The following is an 18,710-nucleotide window of genomic DNA, read 5'->3' as shown; positions in this document are numbered from 1 at the left end:
CTCTTGCCGTCACACGCTTGCTCAACTCCTGCCGTCACATGCCTGCTCAACTCTTGCCATCACATGTCTGCTGACCTCTTGCCGTCACACGCCTGCTGATCTCTTGCCGTCACACGCCTGCTCAACTGCCGTCACACGCCTGCTGATCTCTTGCCGTCACACGCCTGCTGACCTCTTGCCGTCACACGCCTGCTGATCTCTTGCCATCACATGCCTGTTGATCTCTTGCTGTCACACGCCTGCTGATCTCTTGCGTCACACGCCTGCTCAACTCTTGCCGTCACACGCCTGCTCAACTCTTCCTCATGGGCATCATGGGGGATTTTAGCTTCAGTCGAATCGGGAATTCTTTTTTTAATGGGTCACAAAGTGCTTCCAGAATATATAATTGCACCAGCATATACGAGGGAGTTAAAAAAATTGATTTTGGAAATAACTTTCATGTATTAAAATGATATTCAGGAATTTCGTCAAGTTTCTGAAATTTTGAAACCTGCGTGAAATTCCCCAGTACAAGTTATGACCAGAATGGAAGATTTCTAGTAAAATTAAGTATAGCTTAATCTTCAATTGTGAAATGTACCATAATCAGCCGGAGGTAAACCAACCTGTTCTGAATTACTACTCCCCCATACTTCTCCTCTTACTGGCTCTGACTACGACATACAGGTTTGTGAACAAACAATGAAGGCCATTACAAAATAGCCTTTAGTGTAACAGAAACAAAACATCAAAACAGGTTTGATATCTCATGCATGCCAGTGAATGACCAGGAAGTGAGTAAACAGGAAGGGAGTGGGTAGGAAGGGAGCGAACAGGAAGCAAATGAACAGGAAGGGAGTGAACAGAACGTGGGTGAACAGGAAGGGAGTGAACAGGAAGTGAATGAACAGAACGTGAGTGAACAGCAAGGGAGTGAACAGGAAGGGAGTGGGTAGAACGTGAATGAGCAGAAAGCGATTGAACAGGAAGGGTGTGGTTAGGAAGTGAGTGAACAGGAAAGGAGTGGGTAGGAAGAGAATGAGCAGAAAGTTAGTAAATAGGAAGGGAGTGGGTAGGAAGGGAATGAAAAGGAAGGGAGGAGGTAGGAAGAGAATGAGCAGACATTGAGTGAACAGAAAAAGAGTGGGTAGGAAGTGAGTGAACAGAAAGGGAGTTGGTAGGAAGAGAATGAGCAGAAAGTGAGTAAACAGGAAGGGAGTGGGTAGGTAGGGAATGAGCAGGAAGGGACAGGGTTGGACGAGAAAGAGCAGAAATTGAGTGAACAGGAAAAGAGTGGGTAGAAGGTAGTGAAAAAGAAGGCAGTTGTTAGGAAGAGAATGAGCAGAAAGTGAGTCAACAGAAAAGGAGTGGGTAGGAAGTGAATGAACAGAAAGGGAGTGGGTAGGAAGGGAATGGACAGGAAGGGAGAGGAGAGGAAGAGAAGTAGAAAGTGAGTGAACAGGAAGGGAGTAGGTAGGAAGGGAATGAACAAGAAGGGGGTGAACAGGAAGGGAGTAGGTAGGAAGGGAATGAACAAGAAGGGGGTGAACAGGAAGTGAATGAACAGAACGTAAGTGAACAGAAAGGAAGTGAACAGGAAGGGAATTAACAGGCAGAGAGTGGGTAGGAAGAGAATGAGAAGAAAGGGAGTGAACAGGAACATAGTGGGTAGGAAAGGAATGAACAGGAAGGGAGTGGGTATGAAGGGAATGAGCAGGAAGTGAGTAAACAGGAAGGAGTGGCCAGAGTGGGTAGGAAGAGAATTAGCAGAAAGTGAGTGAACAGTGAGGGAGTGGCTAGGAAGTGAGTGAACGGGAAGCGAGTGACCAGAAAGTGAGTGAACAGGAACAGAGTAGGTAGGAAGAAAATGAGCAGGAAGCTACTGAACAGAAAGGAAGTGAACAGGAAGGTAATGAACAATAAGGGAGTGTACAGAAAGGGAGAAACAGAAAGGGAGTGAACCAGAAGTGAATGAACAATAAGGGAGTGAACAGAAAGCGATTGAACAGGAAGGGACTGAACAGGAAGTGAATGGACAGAAAGTGAATGAACACGAAGGGAGTAGGAAGGAAGGGCAAAGTTAGTGAACAGAATAGAAGTGAACAGGAAGGTAATGAACAATAAGGGAGTGAACAGAAAGTACGCGGACAGAAAGGGAGTGAACCAGAAGTGAATGAACAGAAAGTGAATGAACAGAAGGGAGTGAACAGGAAGGGAATGAACAATAAGGGAGTGAACAGAAAGGGGTTGAACAGGAAGGGATTGAACGGGAAGTGAATGGACAGAAAGCGAATGAACAGGAAGGGAGTAGGAAGGAAGGGAATGAGCAGGAAATGAGCGAACAAGAAGGGAATGGACAGGAAGTCAATGAACAGAAAGGGAATAAACAATAAGGGAATAAACAGAAAGGGAGTGAACAGGAAGGGAGCTAGCAGGAAGTGAATGGAGAGAAAGCGAGTGAACAGGAAGGGAGTGGGTAGGAAGGGAGTGAACGGTAAGTGAATGAACAGGAAGGGAGTGAACCGAGTGGGTAGGAAGAGAATGAGCAGAAAGTGAGTGAACAGGAAGGGAGTGTGTATGAAGGGAATGAGCTGGAAGTGAATGAGCAGAATGGGAATGAGCAGAAAGGGAGTGAACAGGAAGTGAATGGATAGAAAGTGAGTAAACAGGAAGGGAGTGAACAGGAATGGCGTGGGTAGGAAGAGAATGGTAGAAAGTGAGGGAACAGGTATGGAGTGGGTAGGAAAGGGGTGAACAGGAAGGGAGAAGGTAGGAAGAGAATGAGTAGAAAGTGAGTGAACAGTTATGAAGTGGGGAGGAATGGAGTGAACAGGAACAGAGTGGGTAGAAAGAGAATGAGTAGAAAGTGAATTAACAAGTATGGAGTGGGTAGGAAAGGAGTGAGCAGGAAGTGAGTGAACAGGAAGGGAGTGGACAGGAAGTGAATGGAGGGAAAGTGAGTGAACTGGAAGGCAGCGGGTAGGAAAGGAGTGACTAGGAAGGGAATTAACATGAAGGTCGTGAAGAGAAAGGGAGTGAACAGGAAGCAAATGGACAGAAAGTGTGTGTACAGAAAGGGAGTGAACAGGAAGGGAATGAACAATAATGGAGTGAACAGAAAGGGATTGAACAGGAAGGGACTAATCATGAAGTGAATGGACAGAAAGCAAATGAACAGGAAGGGAGTAGGAAGGAAGGGAATGAGCAGGAAATGAGTGAACAAAAAGGGAGTGGACAGGAAGTCAATGGACAGAAAGGGAATGAACATTAAGGTAATAAACAGAAAGGGAGTGAACAGGAAGGGAGCGAGCAGGAAGTGAATGGAGAGAAAGCGAGTGAACAGGAAGGGAGTGAGTAGGAAGGGAGTGAACAGTAATTGAATGAACAGGAATGGAGTAAGCAGAAAGGGAGTGAACATGAAGTGAATGGATAGAATGTGAGTGAAGAAGAAGGGAGTGAACAGGAAGGGGGTGGCTAGGAAGAGAATGGTAGAAAGTGAGTGAACAGGTATGGAGTGGGTAGGAAAGGGGTGAACAGGAGGGGAGAAGGTAGGAAGAGAATGAGTAAAAAGTGAGTGAACAGTTATGAAGTGGGTAGGAATGGAGTGAACAGGAACAGAGTGGTTAGAAAGAGAATGAATAGAAAGTGAATGAACAAGTATAGAGTGGATAGGAAAGGAATGAGCAGGAAGTGAGTGAACTGGAAGGCAGTGGGTAGGAAGGGAGTGAACAGGAAGGACATTAACATGAAGGTTGTGAAGAGAAAGGGAGTGAACAGGAAGTGAATGGACAGTAAGTGAGTAAACAGGAAGGGAGTGAACAGGAAGGGAGATGGTAAGAAGAGAATGAGTAGAAAGTGAGTGAAGAGGTATCGAGTGGGTAGAAAGTGAGTGAACAGGAAGGGAATTAACAGAAAGTAAGTGAACAGGAAGGGAGTGGGTAGGCATGGAATGAGTAGAAAGTGAGTGAACAGGAAGGGAGTGGGTAGGCATGGAATGAGTAGAAAGTGAGTGAACAGGAAAGGAGTGAACAGGAAGTGAATGAAAAGAAAGTGAGTGAACAGAAAGGGAGTGAACAGGCAGGGAGTGGATAGGAAGAGAAATAATGGAAAGTGAGGGAACAGGAAGTGAGTGAGCAGGAAGGCAGTAGGTAGGAAGGGAATGGGGAGGAAGTGAATGAACAGAAAGGAGGTGAACAGAAAGGGAGTGAACAGAAAGTGAATGGACAGAAAGTGAGAGAACGGGAAGGGAGTGAACAGAGTGGGTAGGAAGAGAATGAACAGAAAGTGAGTGAACAGGAAGGGAGTGGGTATGAAGGGAATGCGTAGGAAATGAATAAACAGAAAATGAGTGAACAGGAAGGGGGCGCACAGGACGTGCATGGGTAGGAAGAGAATGAGTAGAAAGTGATTAAACGGGTATGGACGGGGTAGGAAAGGAGTAAACAAGGAGGGAGTAGGTTGGAAGAGAATGAGTAGAAAGTGAGTTAACAGAAAGGGAATGGGTAGGAAGAGAATGAGTAGAAAGTGAGTGAACAGGTATGGAGTAGGTTGCAAAGTGAACAGGAAGGGAGTAGGTAAGCAGAGAATGAGTAGGGAGGGGGTGAACAGGTATGGAGTTGGTATGAAAGGAGTGAACAGGAAGGGAATGAACAGAAAGTAAGTGAGCAGGAAGGGAGTGGGTAGGAAGGGAATCAGCAGGTAGCGAGTCAACAGGAAAGGAGTGGACAGAAAGCAAGTGAACAGGAAGGGAGTGGGTAGGAAGGGATTGCATAGGAAGTGAATTAACAGAAAGTGAGTTAACAGGTAGGGGATGAATAGGAAGGGAGTGGTAGGAGGGGAATGAGGGGGAAGTGAGTGACCAGGAAGGGAATGAACAGAGAGTAAGTGAACAGGAAGGGAGTTGGTAGGAAGGGAATTAGCAGGCAGCGAGTCAACAGGAAAGGAGTGGACAGAAAGCAAGTGAGCAGGAAGGGAGTGGGTAGGAAGGGATTGAACAGGAAGTGAATTAACAGAAAAGGAGTGAACAGGAAGTGAATGGACAGAACGTGAGTGAACAGGTAGGGAGTGAATAGGAAGGGAGTGAGTAGGAGTAGAATGAGTAGAAAGTGAACAGATATGGCGTGGGTAGGAAAGGAGTGAACAGGAAGGGAGATGTAGGACGAGAATGAGTAGAAAGTGAGTGAACAGGTATGGAGTGGGTAGGAATGGAGTGAACCAGAAGGGAATGAACAGGAAGTAAGTGAACATGAAGGGAGTGGGTAGGAAGCGAATGGACAGAATGTGAGTGAACGGAAAGGCAGTGGGTAGGACGGGAGTGAACAGGAAGTGAATAAACAGAAAGGGAGTGAACAGAAAGGGAGTGAGCAGGGGGTGAATGGACAGAAAGTGAGTGAACAGGTAGAGAGTGAACAGGAAGGCAGAGGTTAGGAAGAAAACGAGTAGAAAGTGAGTGAACAGGTATTAAGGTGGTAGGAAAGGAGTGAACAGGAAGGGAGGTAGGAAGGGAATGAGTAGAAAGTGAGTGTGTGGTGTGCGTAGGAAAGGTGTGAACAGGAAGGGAGTAGGTAGGAAAAGAATGAGTGGAAAGAGAGTGAACCGGTATGTAGTGGGTAGGAAAGGAGTGAACAGAAAATAAGTGAACATGAAGGGAGTGGGTAGGAAGGGAATGAGCAGGAGGCAGTGGGTATGAAAGGAGTGAACAGAAAGGGAGTGAACAAGAAGTGAATGGACAGAAAATGAGTGAACAGGAAGGGAGTGGGTAGTAAGATTTGCTTTTTGCCACGGTGGAGTTCGGAGCATGCGTGGTTGCGCCAGAGTGCAACACTGTCTAATATGTTGTATTTAGGGGTTGCCACCCACCCTGAATTTTATGCAAAAGTCCTGAATTCTCATACTCAGTTTCATGTCCATAGCCAAAGAAAGTGGGGGCGGTAAAACCCCACTTTAAGCAACAGGTTGCTCACCAAAACGATTAGCGTCAGAGTGCCACAGCCACAGCTCCACGCCTGCCCACGAGCTGAGATTGCTAGGAAATAAAGATCAGAGCCGGCCAGTCCTTGTGTGTTACTGCTTCTGCCACTGGCCACAGAACTGTCAGGTTTCCCGAGTCATTCTGCTGACTGTCGCAGCTGAGGTAAATCTGAGGTAAATCTGAGTAAAGCAGCTTCCAATGTGGAAAGGTACGTTCATTTTATAAAATTGTGTTAGTGTTTGTATGCCGGCATGAACGTGTTTGTTTTGAATGAGATGCAATGTCCGTGTTTGTGCAGAAGAATTTGAATGAGCGTCCACGCATATGAGTCTGTGTATGTATGTGTTTATGTGGGTGTATGTGAGACTGACTGCATGTGTGTGTGCACAACTGCATTTGTTTGGAGGGGAAGTACCACACACACACACACACCACCCACACCACATAATGGAAGTTTGACAGTGGGAGATGCAGGCATATACTGTGAGCATGGCTTGATGAATGTCTTTTACAGTGGCACTGCTGGCATATATTGTGTGAGCCCCACTATAAAAGTATTTTACAGTGGTAATGTCAGCATATCATCTGGGTTCATTACTATGAAAATGTTTCACATTCAGAATGCTAGCATAAAATGTGGCTATGCATCATATGTATGTTTTACAGGTGGAATGATGGCATATATGGGGGCAACATCATACACATATTTTACAGTGGTGATGCTAGTATGTATTGTGCATGCAGTATTATGAAATTGCCTTACAGTAGCACCTCTAGCTGTCAAATGGTAGGCACAGGACCATACAATGATTTAAAGTAGTAATGCTAGTATGTATTGTTGGCTTGACATCATGAAAATGTTTTACAATGCAATGTTGGCATATATTGTGAGAGCAGCTTCATAAATGTATATTACAGTAGCACTGCTTGCCCTTATTCATTGTGGGTTCAGCATAAGGAAAGTGTGTTAAAGTGGTAACATTGGCATAGATTAAGTGGTCGAAGTGTACGGAAACAAGTAGTGGAACTATGTTCCCTGCTGGCCTGCCCCCGCTCCCCACAAACCCCATTTCCATGCCCCCTCCCACCTGCAATTCAAACCCCCAAACAAACATACCCACTGTTTAAGGAAATGTTCAGTGCAGTGCACTGAAGTGCAAGATTCAACTTCTTCCTACACTTTTATTTTAAAAGTTAACCATTCCAGAACGGTTTCTTTTTTAAAATAAAAGTATAGAAACAGTAAATCTTAAATAAGAAAAGTAGAGGAGCACCGCTCCCAATCACTCCCACTCACTTCGACCACTGTATAGATTGTGTGCAAAGACATCCTGAGAATGTTGTAAAATGCTCCTGTACACTGCTGAGGACCTGCTATCCATTGGGTTTGTTCATGTTACCCTACAGAACAATTGTAAAATCGACCCCATTTTCGCAAAAACTGTGCTGTAAAATGTACCACTTTGACCCATCTTTCTAAATGTTCTCTGGGGAGAGCCCCAAACACCCATTCAAAGGGATTACCTCGCACGCGGCACTATCTTGCACAAAAGAGAAAGGGCAGTGATCAAAGTGAGCGGGAACGTTTGGGAGCCGTGTTCTACCAGTTTTATTTTTTCTATTTACCCCTCCTCTACTTTTTACGACCATGTTCACCATTCCTTATAGAGGATTTGTCCATTCATGTCCTTGTGCAGGTGTAAAGTTGTAATAGGAGCCTTAGTTACTAGTCACTCAGACTATTACAATGCCCCGGCCGCAACGCCTCGTCACATATTGCACTAGGCTTCAGCCTACCCTCTCCCCGGCCGAGACCACAGTTCCACTAGTTTTTTCGGTACACTTCTACCAATGGAAAAGGGATGATATGATTAAATTGAGGCATAGCGGGGAAGAGGGATATTTGTATACAGAGAAGCTGGGCCGAGCCTTGGTGAAGTTCTCTTTTTTGAGGGAACTCTGGCGAATGTCTGCACTGAAGAGAGCTCAAAGACAGGACTGGGTGCTGAAGGCAAATGTCTTTCTGCTTAAAAGGGATTAGAGGTAGTATTTGCCCCCTGGACAGTGCTGACAGCGTACTCCAAACTGGGAAACAAGCTGGAAATACTGAAACCCAGAGCCTGGCAGCGGCAGGAATTCAACAGCTTCTGCAGAAAGAATGTCCGGTGAATTGCTAGCTGCTGCATCAATTGACTGCAATTTTCTGTTCCCTCCGGTGCCATTACATTAATCCAAAACAGGACACATTCGTTCCTTCAATTCTAATGCAACTGAACAGTAAACGCTTGGTCCTGCATTTCACAGCTAAAACACACGTGTTCCCCGAGCCAAGGCTATTTACGGCTCAGGCTTAGAGTTCAGTGATGCTAAGATGTTTTCCTGTCAGCCTAGTTAACCATTTACTGCCTGAAGGGTCTTCTTGCATGTCCCCTGTAGGGGAGTGGTTTTTCTAACAGCAAATTAAATGGTCATGCAAAGCAAATTGTTTCCTAATTGCGTAGAGCATTCCAATAACCCTCCTTTTCTGTTACTTACAAGACCGAACACTGCTTTGCTGTTCCTCACTGGATCCGCCCAGCTGCTCTGTTTGTCATCATTTCATCTCAAGCTGCACCATGAACCGAGAATACTTTGTATACTCCTTATTATGAGGACGGATGGGGCATTTAGCCACTGCTCCGTGGATACCGGCAGAACTACCGTGCTTTCCCCTCCCCCGCACCAGCTTTACTGTATGCCACTATTGCCTCGTACCACACACTCCACTGTTGCCCATGTAGATCTACACTGTAAAAGGCCATAAATACATAGGTATAGGGTGTGACAAAATGCACCCATAAGGATATTCACAGATAGCACCAAGCGCTATGTGTACACGGGACTAAGAGTACAGGGCTGAGGGGCCGGGGTTGTATGATATGATATGACATATTATATCACCAAGCGCTATGTGTACACAGGACTATGAGAACAGGGCTGAGGGGCCAAAGTTGTATGCTATAATTAGTAGGTGTTTACAGAGCATTTGGGTATCACGCTTACGTTTGTACATATTTCTTTTTCTATTTTCTATTTGGTGTAATTTATAGAGGGAGTGATTACCACTAAATGATTTCTTGGCGCTATACCAAAAGCTATATAGACAATAAGAGCCCAACGCCTGAGTAAAGAACCAAGTCTAAAGTGTGCAGTGAAAAGAGTCACATCGGAGCATAGGAATAGATCCAGTGGTGAGGTGTTCCAGAGGGAGAGAGCCAGAACCGAAGAAGAACGGCCGCCCTTATGCAACAACTGTAATTTAGGGATGACGAGTAGCCTGAGATAAGAGGAGAGGAGCTTTGCCTGGGACTATAAGGAGTGATCCTTTTATAAAGCACCAAAGGGGCTGTGCCTGAGAGAGAGCAGAGTACAGGACATGGGGTCTCATTATGAGTTTGGGGTAAATCAGGGCTAAATCTGCCTGGTTACCAACAAACGTATTTACCGCCACTGCCACTTGGTCCTATGGCATACTCACAGGATTATGAATGGTGGTATGTCAGAGTACATTTTAAGTCCATAGGGCTGCTTGGGAATTTTTGGTGGAATTACAGTGAGCGGTAATACTGTGCTGTAAATCCACCAATTGTGGGCGGTAAAGTTGAGGATTACCCTCTAACATTTTGCTGGGGGGAATCCTCCACTTTACCATCAATCCCGGAATTTGGCACTGCATTAAAAGTGAGGATAAATACAAAAAAGTGTGGTGGTAAGAGAATTACTGCCACCTTTCTAACCCACCACTGAACTTGTAATGAGAGTTTTAATCTGAACCCACTGCTTGGTGGGTTGTCAGTGAATGTTAATAAGTTAACTAGAGGTGTGTGAGCAAAAACAGAGACCAAGAACCAAACTTCCTGCTGAGTTTTGGCAGATTTGGTGATGTTAGAGCAGGAGAGAGGGGGCTGAGAGATAGCGGGGATTAGAGAACTCAAGGGGAGATTGACTTAACGAAGAGTAGGTCGCAACCCTGGTGAAGTAATACAGATAAGGAGCATTGTGGTGAGGATGACGCAGGTGATACCAGCAAGAAGGTGCTACTAGGACAACAAGAGCGAGAAAGGAGGGCAAGTCTTTTCATTTGACTCCCACATTTTAACAGTAGAAACCACAGTGTAACGCGGTTCAAGAAAGAAGGGGGAGGGGTCAACAAGAATTGAAAGATCCACTGTGCACAATAGTCTTGCCAGAGCGCCAGAGGCCAAGAAGCGGGGTGTCATCAGCGTAAGTGTAAAAGAAAAACTCATGGAGACAATAAGGGTTGCAAGAGTCTAGACCTAAAGATTAAATGAAAGAGGGACGGGCCCTGAGGGACGCCATGGAGGATGGAAAGAAGAAAAAGTGGACACATCGACTTTCTGGGGAAACAAAGACAGAAAGGAGGGGGTTCTGGAAAGGGGTATGCAGCAGTGCCCTGGGACTGAGCCTGCTCAGGAGCGTGTCATGTTTATTAACCGTTTCAAAAGCTGCAGAGAGACCGAGTAGCGCGAGACCTATGACACCTCCCCAAACATGCTCAAGTAGTGCAAGACCTATGACACCCCCCTGCCCCACCACGCATCCGTGAGCAACTAACTTGCCATCAAGCCCATAGCCGGGTCGAAAACCTGAAGCTGTTGAATAGATGGCACTCGGCTGTGGTCCTTTCTTTATTTCCATAAAGGTAATCCACCTGAAGATGTTGAATAGATGGCACTCGGCTGTGGTCCTAGGGTGACCAGATTAAATAAACAAAAAACGGAACAGGCCATAGAAACAGAAGTAGGACTAAAGTAAATACAAATACCACGTTCGTCCTACTTCTATGTTGCTGGCCTGTTGCGAGGGATCGGGGAAGGGGTGTGCTCACAGGCACACTCCTCTCAATGGAGGAGAGTGCCGAGGAGGGGAAGTAGAGGAAATGGAGGTGTGAAAAGCGTTTCAGGCCCCCATTCGCGCAGGAAGAGTTGCGCCAGGATACGATTTAGAAAGCGGGTCCCGGCAAAAACCAGGACCGTAGACACCCAACCATGCAAGCTCTGGACAGGGTTTCTATAATGAAAAAACTCCCGGAACCCCGTAATGGAGGGTGATTTCCCCGGACTGTGCTGGGAAAACCGGGACATCTGGTCACCCTATGTGGTCCTTTCTTTATTTCCATACAGGTAATCGACCTGAAGCTGTTGAATAGATGGCACTCGGCTGTTGTCCTTTCTTTATTTCCATACAGGTTATTGCGTAAACACATGTATTACTTTTTTCATCTTATGGATAGAGCAGAGTTTGATCGGAGAAAGGGAACTGGCTGCATTGCTCTGCAGTATGTATCTCTATTCCTGGGGTTCGCCAGTGACCCACGCTTATTAGGAAACTGGCGCTGGTGCCCAGCAATTTCCCCTCATCCATTGTTACATAAGGCATCTGCTGAGTTAAGTGAAAACCTCGCCGGAATTTGTACCAGAGTAAAAATAACAAAAGTGAAATGGAAGGAAACGAAAAAGAAAATGGAAACATTGAGCAGTAAGGGAGCCTGGTGCAAGCACCCCTTCGTCGCACCCCAGAGCAGTATCAGTTGGTTCATTATGGCACAGTATCAGCCTTGCTTTTAGAGTTCTAGTTATTCAATATATTATCCTGTGATCTAGCTTTGACTGTAGAACTCAAGGGCCTTGATACCATGTAAAGCCCTGCCCAGAGGTCAGCCCTTGCTCCCATTACTGCCCTAGCGTTTGTGATCAAATATTCTTCAAATGAAAAGACCACACAGTAGTGGGTGTCTAAGTTAATAGTGCTTGTAGTCTAGACTGGAAGTCAGGGCTTCCTTTGAGAACGTTGACCCACCCCCGACTCTTTTGCCTTCTGTTGGCCCCTCCCTTTTGTTCCGACTCCCTGGGAACCGAAGAGTCTGTGTGAAATCACTACGTTGGCCACGGAAGTTCTCCCCACCCCCCAGCAAGCTCCCCACACCCTCCCCATCACGACCTGCACACGTGCCCACTCTCGCCTTGGCTCAAAAGACCGGATGATTGCACGTCTGTAGATCCCATGCAAAATGTTTGCTTCGTTTTTGATCAAAGAACTTCAGATATGGGCTGAAAGGAAAGTCTGTTGAGTCCTTTCCAAACAAGCTTTCGGGCTCGACGGTGCAAAATATATAAGTGCTTAACACCTTCACACAGGCGGCTCTGGAGAAGACTTAATACAGGCGAGACTTAACACAGGCAGCTCTGGTAAAGACTTAATACAGGTGGCTGTGGTAAAGACTTAATAGAGGCGGCTGTGGTGGAGACTTAATACAGGCGGCTGTGATGAAGACTTAATACAGGCGGCTCTGGTGAAGCCTTAACACAAGCGGCTCTGGTGAAGACTTAACACAGGCGGCTCAGCTGAAGACTTAATACAGGCGGCTCTGGTGGAGACTTAACACAAGCGGCTCTGGTGAAGACTTAACATAGGCGGCTCTGGTGGAGACTTAATACAGACGAGACTTAACACAGGCGGCTCTGGAAAAGACTTAACATAGGCTGCTCTGGTGGAGACTTAATACAGGCGAGACTTAACACAGGCGGCTCTGCTGAAGACTTAACACAGGCGGCTGTGCTGAAGACTTAATACAGGCGGCTGTGGTGAAGACTTAACACAAGCGGCTCTGGTGAAGCCTTAACACAGACGGCTCTGGTGAAGACTTAACTCAGACGGCTCTGATGAAGACTTAATACAGGCAGGTCTGGTGGAGACTTAATACAGGCGGCTGTGGTGAAGACTTAATACAGGCGGCTCTGGTGAAGACTTAATAAAAGCGGCTCTGGTGAAGACTTAACAGAGGCGTCTCTGGTGAAGACTTAACAGAGGCGTCTCTGGTGAAGACTTAATACAGGCGGCTCTGGTGAAGACTTAATAAAGGCGGCTGTGGTGAAGACTTAATACAGGCGGCTCCGCTGAAGACTTAATACAGGCGGCTCCAGTGAAGACTTAACACAGGCGGCTCCGATGAAGACTTAAAACAGGCTGCTCTAGTGAAGACTTAACACAGGCGGCTCTGGTGGAGACTTAACACAGGCGGCTCTGTTGAAGACTCAATACAGGCGGCTCTGGTGAAGACTTAACACAGGCGGCTCTGGTGAAGGCTTAATACAGGCGGCTCTGGTAATGACTTAATACAGGCGGCTCTGGTGGAGACTTAATACAGACGGCTGTGGTGAAGACTTAATACAGACGGCTCTGGTGAAGACTTAACACAGGCGGCTCTGGTGAAGACTTAACACAAGCAGCTCTGATGAAGACGTAACACAGATGGCTCTGGTGAAGACTTAACACAGAGGGCTCTGGTGAAGACTTAATACACGCGGCTCTGATGAAGACTTAACACAGGCGGCTCTGGTGAAGACTTAACACAAGCGGCTCTGGTGAAGAATTAACACAGAAGGCTCTGGTGAAGACTTAAGACAGGCGGCTGTGGTGGAGACTTAATACAGGCGGCTCTGGTGAATACTTAATACAGGCGCTCTGGTGAAGACTTAACACCGGCGGCTCTGGTGAGGACTTAACACAGGCGGCTGTATACAGGTGGCTCTGGTGAAGACTTAACACAGGCGGCTCTGGTGAAGACTTAACACAGGCGGCTCTGTTGAAGACTCAATACAGGCGGCTCTGGTGAAGACTTAACACAGGCGGCTCTGATGAAGACTTAATACAGGCGGCTCTGGTGGAGACTAAACACAGGCAGCTCTAGTGAAGACTTAACACAGGCGTCTCTGGTGAAGACTTAATATAGGCGGCTCTGGTGAAGACTTAATACAGGCGGCTCTGGTGAAGACTTAACACAGGAGACTCTGTTGAAGACTTAACACAGGCGGCTCTGCGGAAGACTTAACACAGGCGGCTCTGGTGAAGACTTAATACAGGCGACTCTGGTGAAGACTCAACACAGGCGGCTGTGGTGAAGACTTAACACAGGTGGCTCTGGTGGAGACTCAAGAGAGGCGACTCTGGTGAAGACTGAACACAGGCAGCTCTGGTGGAGACTTAACACAGGTGGCTCTGGTGAAGACTTAACAAAGGCGACTTTATACAGTTGGCTCTGGTGACGACTTAACACAGGCGGCTCTGGTGAAGACTTAACACAGGCGGCTCTGGTGACGACTTAACACAGGTGGCTCTGGTGAAGACTTAACACAGGTGGCTGTATACAGGTGGCTCTGGTGAAGACTTAACACAGTGGGCTCTGGTGAAGACTTAACACAGGTGACTCTGGTGAAGACTCAATACAGGTGGCTCTGATGAAGACTTAACACAGACGGCTCTGGTGAAGACAACACAGTCGGCTCTGGTGAAGACTTAACACAGGCGACTCTGGTGAAGACTCAATACAGGTGGCTCTGGTGAAGACTTAACACAGACGGCTCTGGTGAAGACAACACAGGCGGCTCTGGTGAAGACTTAACACAGGTGGCTGTGGTGAACACTTAATACAGGCATCTCTGGTGAACACTTAATATAGGCGGCTCTGGTGAAGACTTAATACAGGTGGCTCTGGTGAAGACTTAACACAGGCAGCTCTGGTGAAGACTTAATACAGTCGGCTCTGGGGAAGACTTAACATAGGCGGCTCTGGTGAAGACTTAAAACAAGTGGCTCTGGTGAAGACTTAACAAAGACGGCTCTGGTGAAGACTTAACACAGGCAGCTCTGGTGAAGACTTAACAAAGGCAGCTCTGATGAAGACTTATTACAGGCTGCTCATGGGGAGACTTAATACAGGCGGCTCTGGTGAAGACTCAATATAGGCGGCTGTGGTGAAGACTTAATACAGGCGTCTGTGGTGAAGACAACATAGGCGGCTGTGGTGAACACTTAGTACAGGCATCTCTGATGAAGACTTAATACAGGCGGCTCTGGTGAAGACTTAATACAGGCGGCTCTGGTGAAGACTTAATACAGGCGGCTCTGGTGAAGACTTAACACAAGCGGCTCTGGTGAAGACTTAACACAGACGGCTCTGATGAAGACTTATTACAGGCCACTCATGGGGAGACTTAATACAGGCGGCTCTGGTGAAGACTCAATACAGGCGGCTGTAGTGAAGACTTAATACAGGCGGCTGTGGTGAAGACAACACAGGCAGCTCTGGTGAATACAACACAGAAGGCTTCGGTGAAGACTTAACAGAGGTGGCTCTGGTGAAGACTTAATACAGGCGGCTGTGGTAAAGACTTAATACAGGCGGCTCTGGTGAAGACTTAATACAGGCGGCTGTGGTAAAGACTTAATACAGGTGGCTCTGGTGAAGATTTTACACAGACGGCTCTGGTAAAGACTTAACACAGGCAGCTCTGGTGAAGACTTAACAAAGGCGGCTCTGGTGAAGACTTAATACCGGCGGCTCTGGTGAGACCAGTCCTTCCTTGATTGCATTGTTGTGGATTTTCGAGCAGCCATCAATACTGGTTATTATAATTATAATTGTCCTTTTTTAACACGCTTAATACCAGAGATTGTTTTCTAAGCGGATTCGAACCTGTGTTGCACTGCGTTGTCTTACTTCCAAAGCAAACACATTGCCCCTGAGCTATCCCCTCTCACCCTGTCAATAGAGACAAATAATCGGGAAAGGTTAGAGATCAAAATATCCCCAAACACTTGCTGTTGTTCCTGATTCAACTGCAAACTGACACAAGGATACAGGTACGGTTGAACAGTTATGGCATTTATCGCAAGACATATCGACGTCTAAAGGGGTAAAGCAGGAACGCGATCTGCGCACATTCTCTTTAAGTTATACCTGGCAGACTTGTGTGATGGTCCAACATTAGTGGCAAATGTTCCCCCTAAGATTGGTAATAAACGCATAATTTGGCTTGCTTATGCCGATGATGTCATTATCCTGGATCGCACTTATTTTGGAATGAAAAGAAGTGCCACTAGATTATTGGAGGGATAATGACTCACAAATATATATGGGGAAAACAACGATCATGCGATTTGGCATTAATAAATGCTCTAGGCAGGTTATAGATACTCAGGCTGACACAGTTCTGCGAGTTAACAGCTGCACGTGCCTTGGCTATGCAATGACATGCAAAGTGGCTTGTAAAGTATAAGGTTTAAGACATAGGGCCTCATTACGAGTTTGGCGGTAACCCGCTGGTGCTACCGGCGGGTTGCCGACATACTCGTAGCATCGTTCCGCCACCTGAGATCCCGGTCCCACCAGGACATTACAAATCCTGACGGCCCGGGATGTCAGACGGCGAAAAGTGTAAGTCCCCAGTCCCGTGGAGTCCCATACGACTCCATGAGAATAGGGACACGGAAGCACCGGCAACTTTGCTAATGGTTCTGGTGCTTCCGTGAAAAGCATACCTGCAGGGGGCAGTGCCCCCCGCAGGCACACTTGTAGTCTGGCGGTCCGGAAAGGGTGCCAGTATGCTGCTACCGGAAACCTTATTTCGGCTATTAAAAAAATGGTGACAAAAACTGCTGCGTGCAGCCTAAAAGGGATAGCCCTGGCTTACAAAGAGACCTTCACATCAATGAGCATGCAAGGTTTGGAGGCCAGTTATGGGAGCCAGGAATCGTGGCTAAATAGGATTGAAGGGCCAGTCAGGAGGAAGTTACCCGGCCTCGCACTGAGTGACATGGCTCAGGCCATTTGCGTAGAGTTGGGTTTGGGGTCCATCCCTAGCGTGTGGTCGAAAAGCGGTTTACTTCACATAAAGCCTCGCCAGGCCCGCTTTGCCCTGTGGGGGGCCATGGAGGGTGATAGTGATAAATAAGGCACTCACTCAATACAAGGAGAGCTGTGAGAACTCTTTCCAGGAGATTGGCTGGGCAACCCGCTAAGAACTTGGCTAGTATCAGCTGAGGCGGGCGTTCATGATTAGAGCCAAGGAAAGGAACTGGGCAAGAACTCAAGAGCATGTTTACAACTTGGAAAGACTGTATGACGTCACTAGGCTGTATCAGACGTATTTAACTCCTTCGAGGTGTTTGATATTGTTCCCCGCCCCCTTCCCCCTACACACAGGATAGTAATTCTGTTGATCAGAATTAACAGACTCCCTACTTTGGCTGTGACTGGCTGCTGGTAGGACATTCCTTATACTAAAAGGTATCACTGTTTATGCGACAATGAGTTCCAAGCGGAGTCAAGTAGACTTATTTGGACTCGATGCCCCGCCCTAGGTGATTGATACGTACTGCGCTCAATGCGTTTCGTGGATACTAGGGAACGCAGCCAGGGGGATCTATTTTGGGCACGAGGCCTAGAATGCGCAAGCTTATCGCTCACATTAGCTTTCGGGATAAAGTTTGACATTCCGGACCTTGACGCTTTTGGATGAGAATTTAAGAGCCTGCCTTAGCAATGTGGGTTTCTTTAGACTGTTAGATTTAGATCTGGCTTGCTATACTGACCATATTGTTTTTATTGTTATTATAACCATTTTTGGTATTTACGCTTTTTATGTGATCGAAAATTCTGAATTTTTTAATATCCTTTTGATATTTTTGAAATTGTCATACTTGAATTGTGATATTTTATTTGTGCAGGTTTTAATGTGTTCATTTATTTTTTTATTTAAAGACTTGTAAAGCGCGGACTAAGGCCCGAAGGCGTCTTAGGTCTGTCTTGATAATGCTAGATACAATGTTTTGGATGTGTATAGGATGAGTCTTTAATTGAATACTGTGAAATGTGTATATGCTTTAAACTGTAACACAGTGAAATAAATAAATAAATAAACAAACAAACAAATAAATAGATAAATAAATAAATAACGCCTTGCCAGGAATACTCATTGACGTACATGGCCTTGGTCGTCCAGCTCGTTGTTGGTCAGCTTGAGTTTGTCGAAGCTGACCACCTGCCGCATCCAGGTGTCTCCAGAGGCCAATGAGTCGGGGTGGATGTACACCCGCGGGGGCACTGGGGAGTCAGCATTGCCAGCTACCATCCACTTCGAGCTGTGATACACATACCTGCGGCAGAGGAGAGAAAGCATGCGGTTAAGGGGTACTCCTTTCCTGGATGCTACGCGCCCCTCAACAGAGGGTGGAGCGTTACAGATACTGCACGGATGAGTGTGTTCTGTGTGAATGGGTGTGTGAGTGACAAAGCATGCCAGTAGGTTTGTGAGTGAGTGTGCGAGTTAGAGAGTGCGAGTTTATGAATATTTGAGCGACAGTGTTTGACCATATGTGTGAGTGTGTGTGTCTACATGCGCCTTGTATGACTGTGTGGCAGTGAGTGACTGTATGTGGCATTATGTGTCAGAGGATCTGAAGGTTTGCCATGGTGAGCTAGTGTGTGAGTGTGTGTGTCTACATGCGCGTTGCATGACTGTGTGGCCGTGAGTGACTGTATGTGGCATTATGTGTCAGAGGATCTGAAGGTTTGCCATGGTGAGCTAATGTGTGAGTGTGTGCGTCTATGACTGTGTTGCAGTGAGTGACTGTATGTGGCATTATGTGTCAGAGGATCTGAAGGTTTGCCATGGTGAGCTAGTGTGTGAGTGTGTGTGTCTACATGCGCGTTGCATGACTGTGTGGCCGTGAGTGACTGTATGTGGCATTATGTGTCAGAGGATCTGAAGGTTTGCCATGGTGAGCTAATGTGTGAGTGTGTGTGTCTATGACTGTGTGGCAGTGAGTGACTGTATGTGGCATTATGTGTCAGAGGATCTGAAGGTTTGCCATGGTGAGCTAATGTGTGAGTGTGTGTGTCTACATGCGCCTTGCA

At 46.6% G+C, this 18,710-nt stretch overlaps 1 protein-coding gene across 1 annotated transcript in view; it reads right to left on the bottom strand.

Annotated features, from left to right (window-relative positions):
- Positions 1-18,710, bottom strand: part of TBX15 (T-box transcription factor 15) — a 306,509-nt gene that overhangs the window by 81,821 nt on the left and 205,978 nt on the right. The window contains exon 4 of the mRNA XM_069635753.1: positions 17,779-17,950. Coding sequence (XP_069491854.1) covers positions 17,779-17,950 — 172 coding nt within the window. The remainder of the gene's footprint in view (positions 1-17,778; positions 17,951-18,710) is intronic.

The sequence above is a fragment of the Ambystoma mexicanum genome, chromosome 7p (assembly GCF_040938575.1).
Source record: "Ambystoma mexicanum isolate Mex_15411 chromosome 7p, UKY_AmexF1_1, whole genome shotgun sequence".
In the NCBI taxonomy this organism is placed as follows: Eukaryota; Metazoa; Chordata; class Amphibia; order Caudata; family Ambystomatidae; genus Ambystoma; species Ambystoma mexicanum.
Note: the sequence above shows the minus strand (reverse complement) of the source record. Positions and strands in the feature narration are given on the sequence as shown.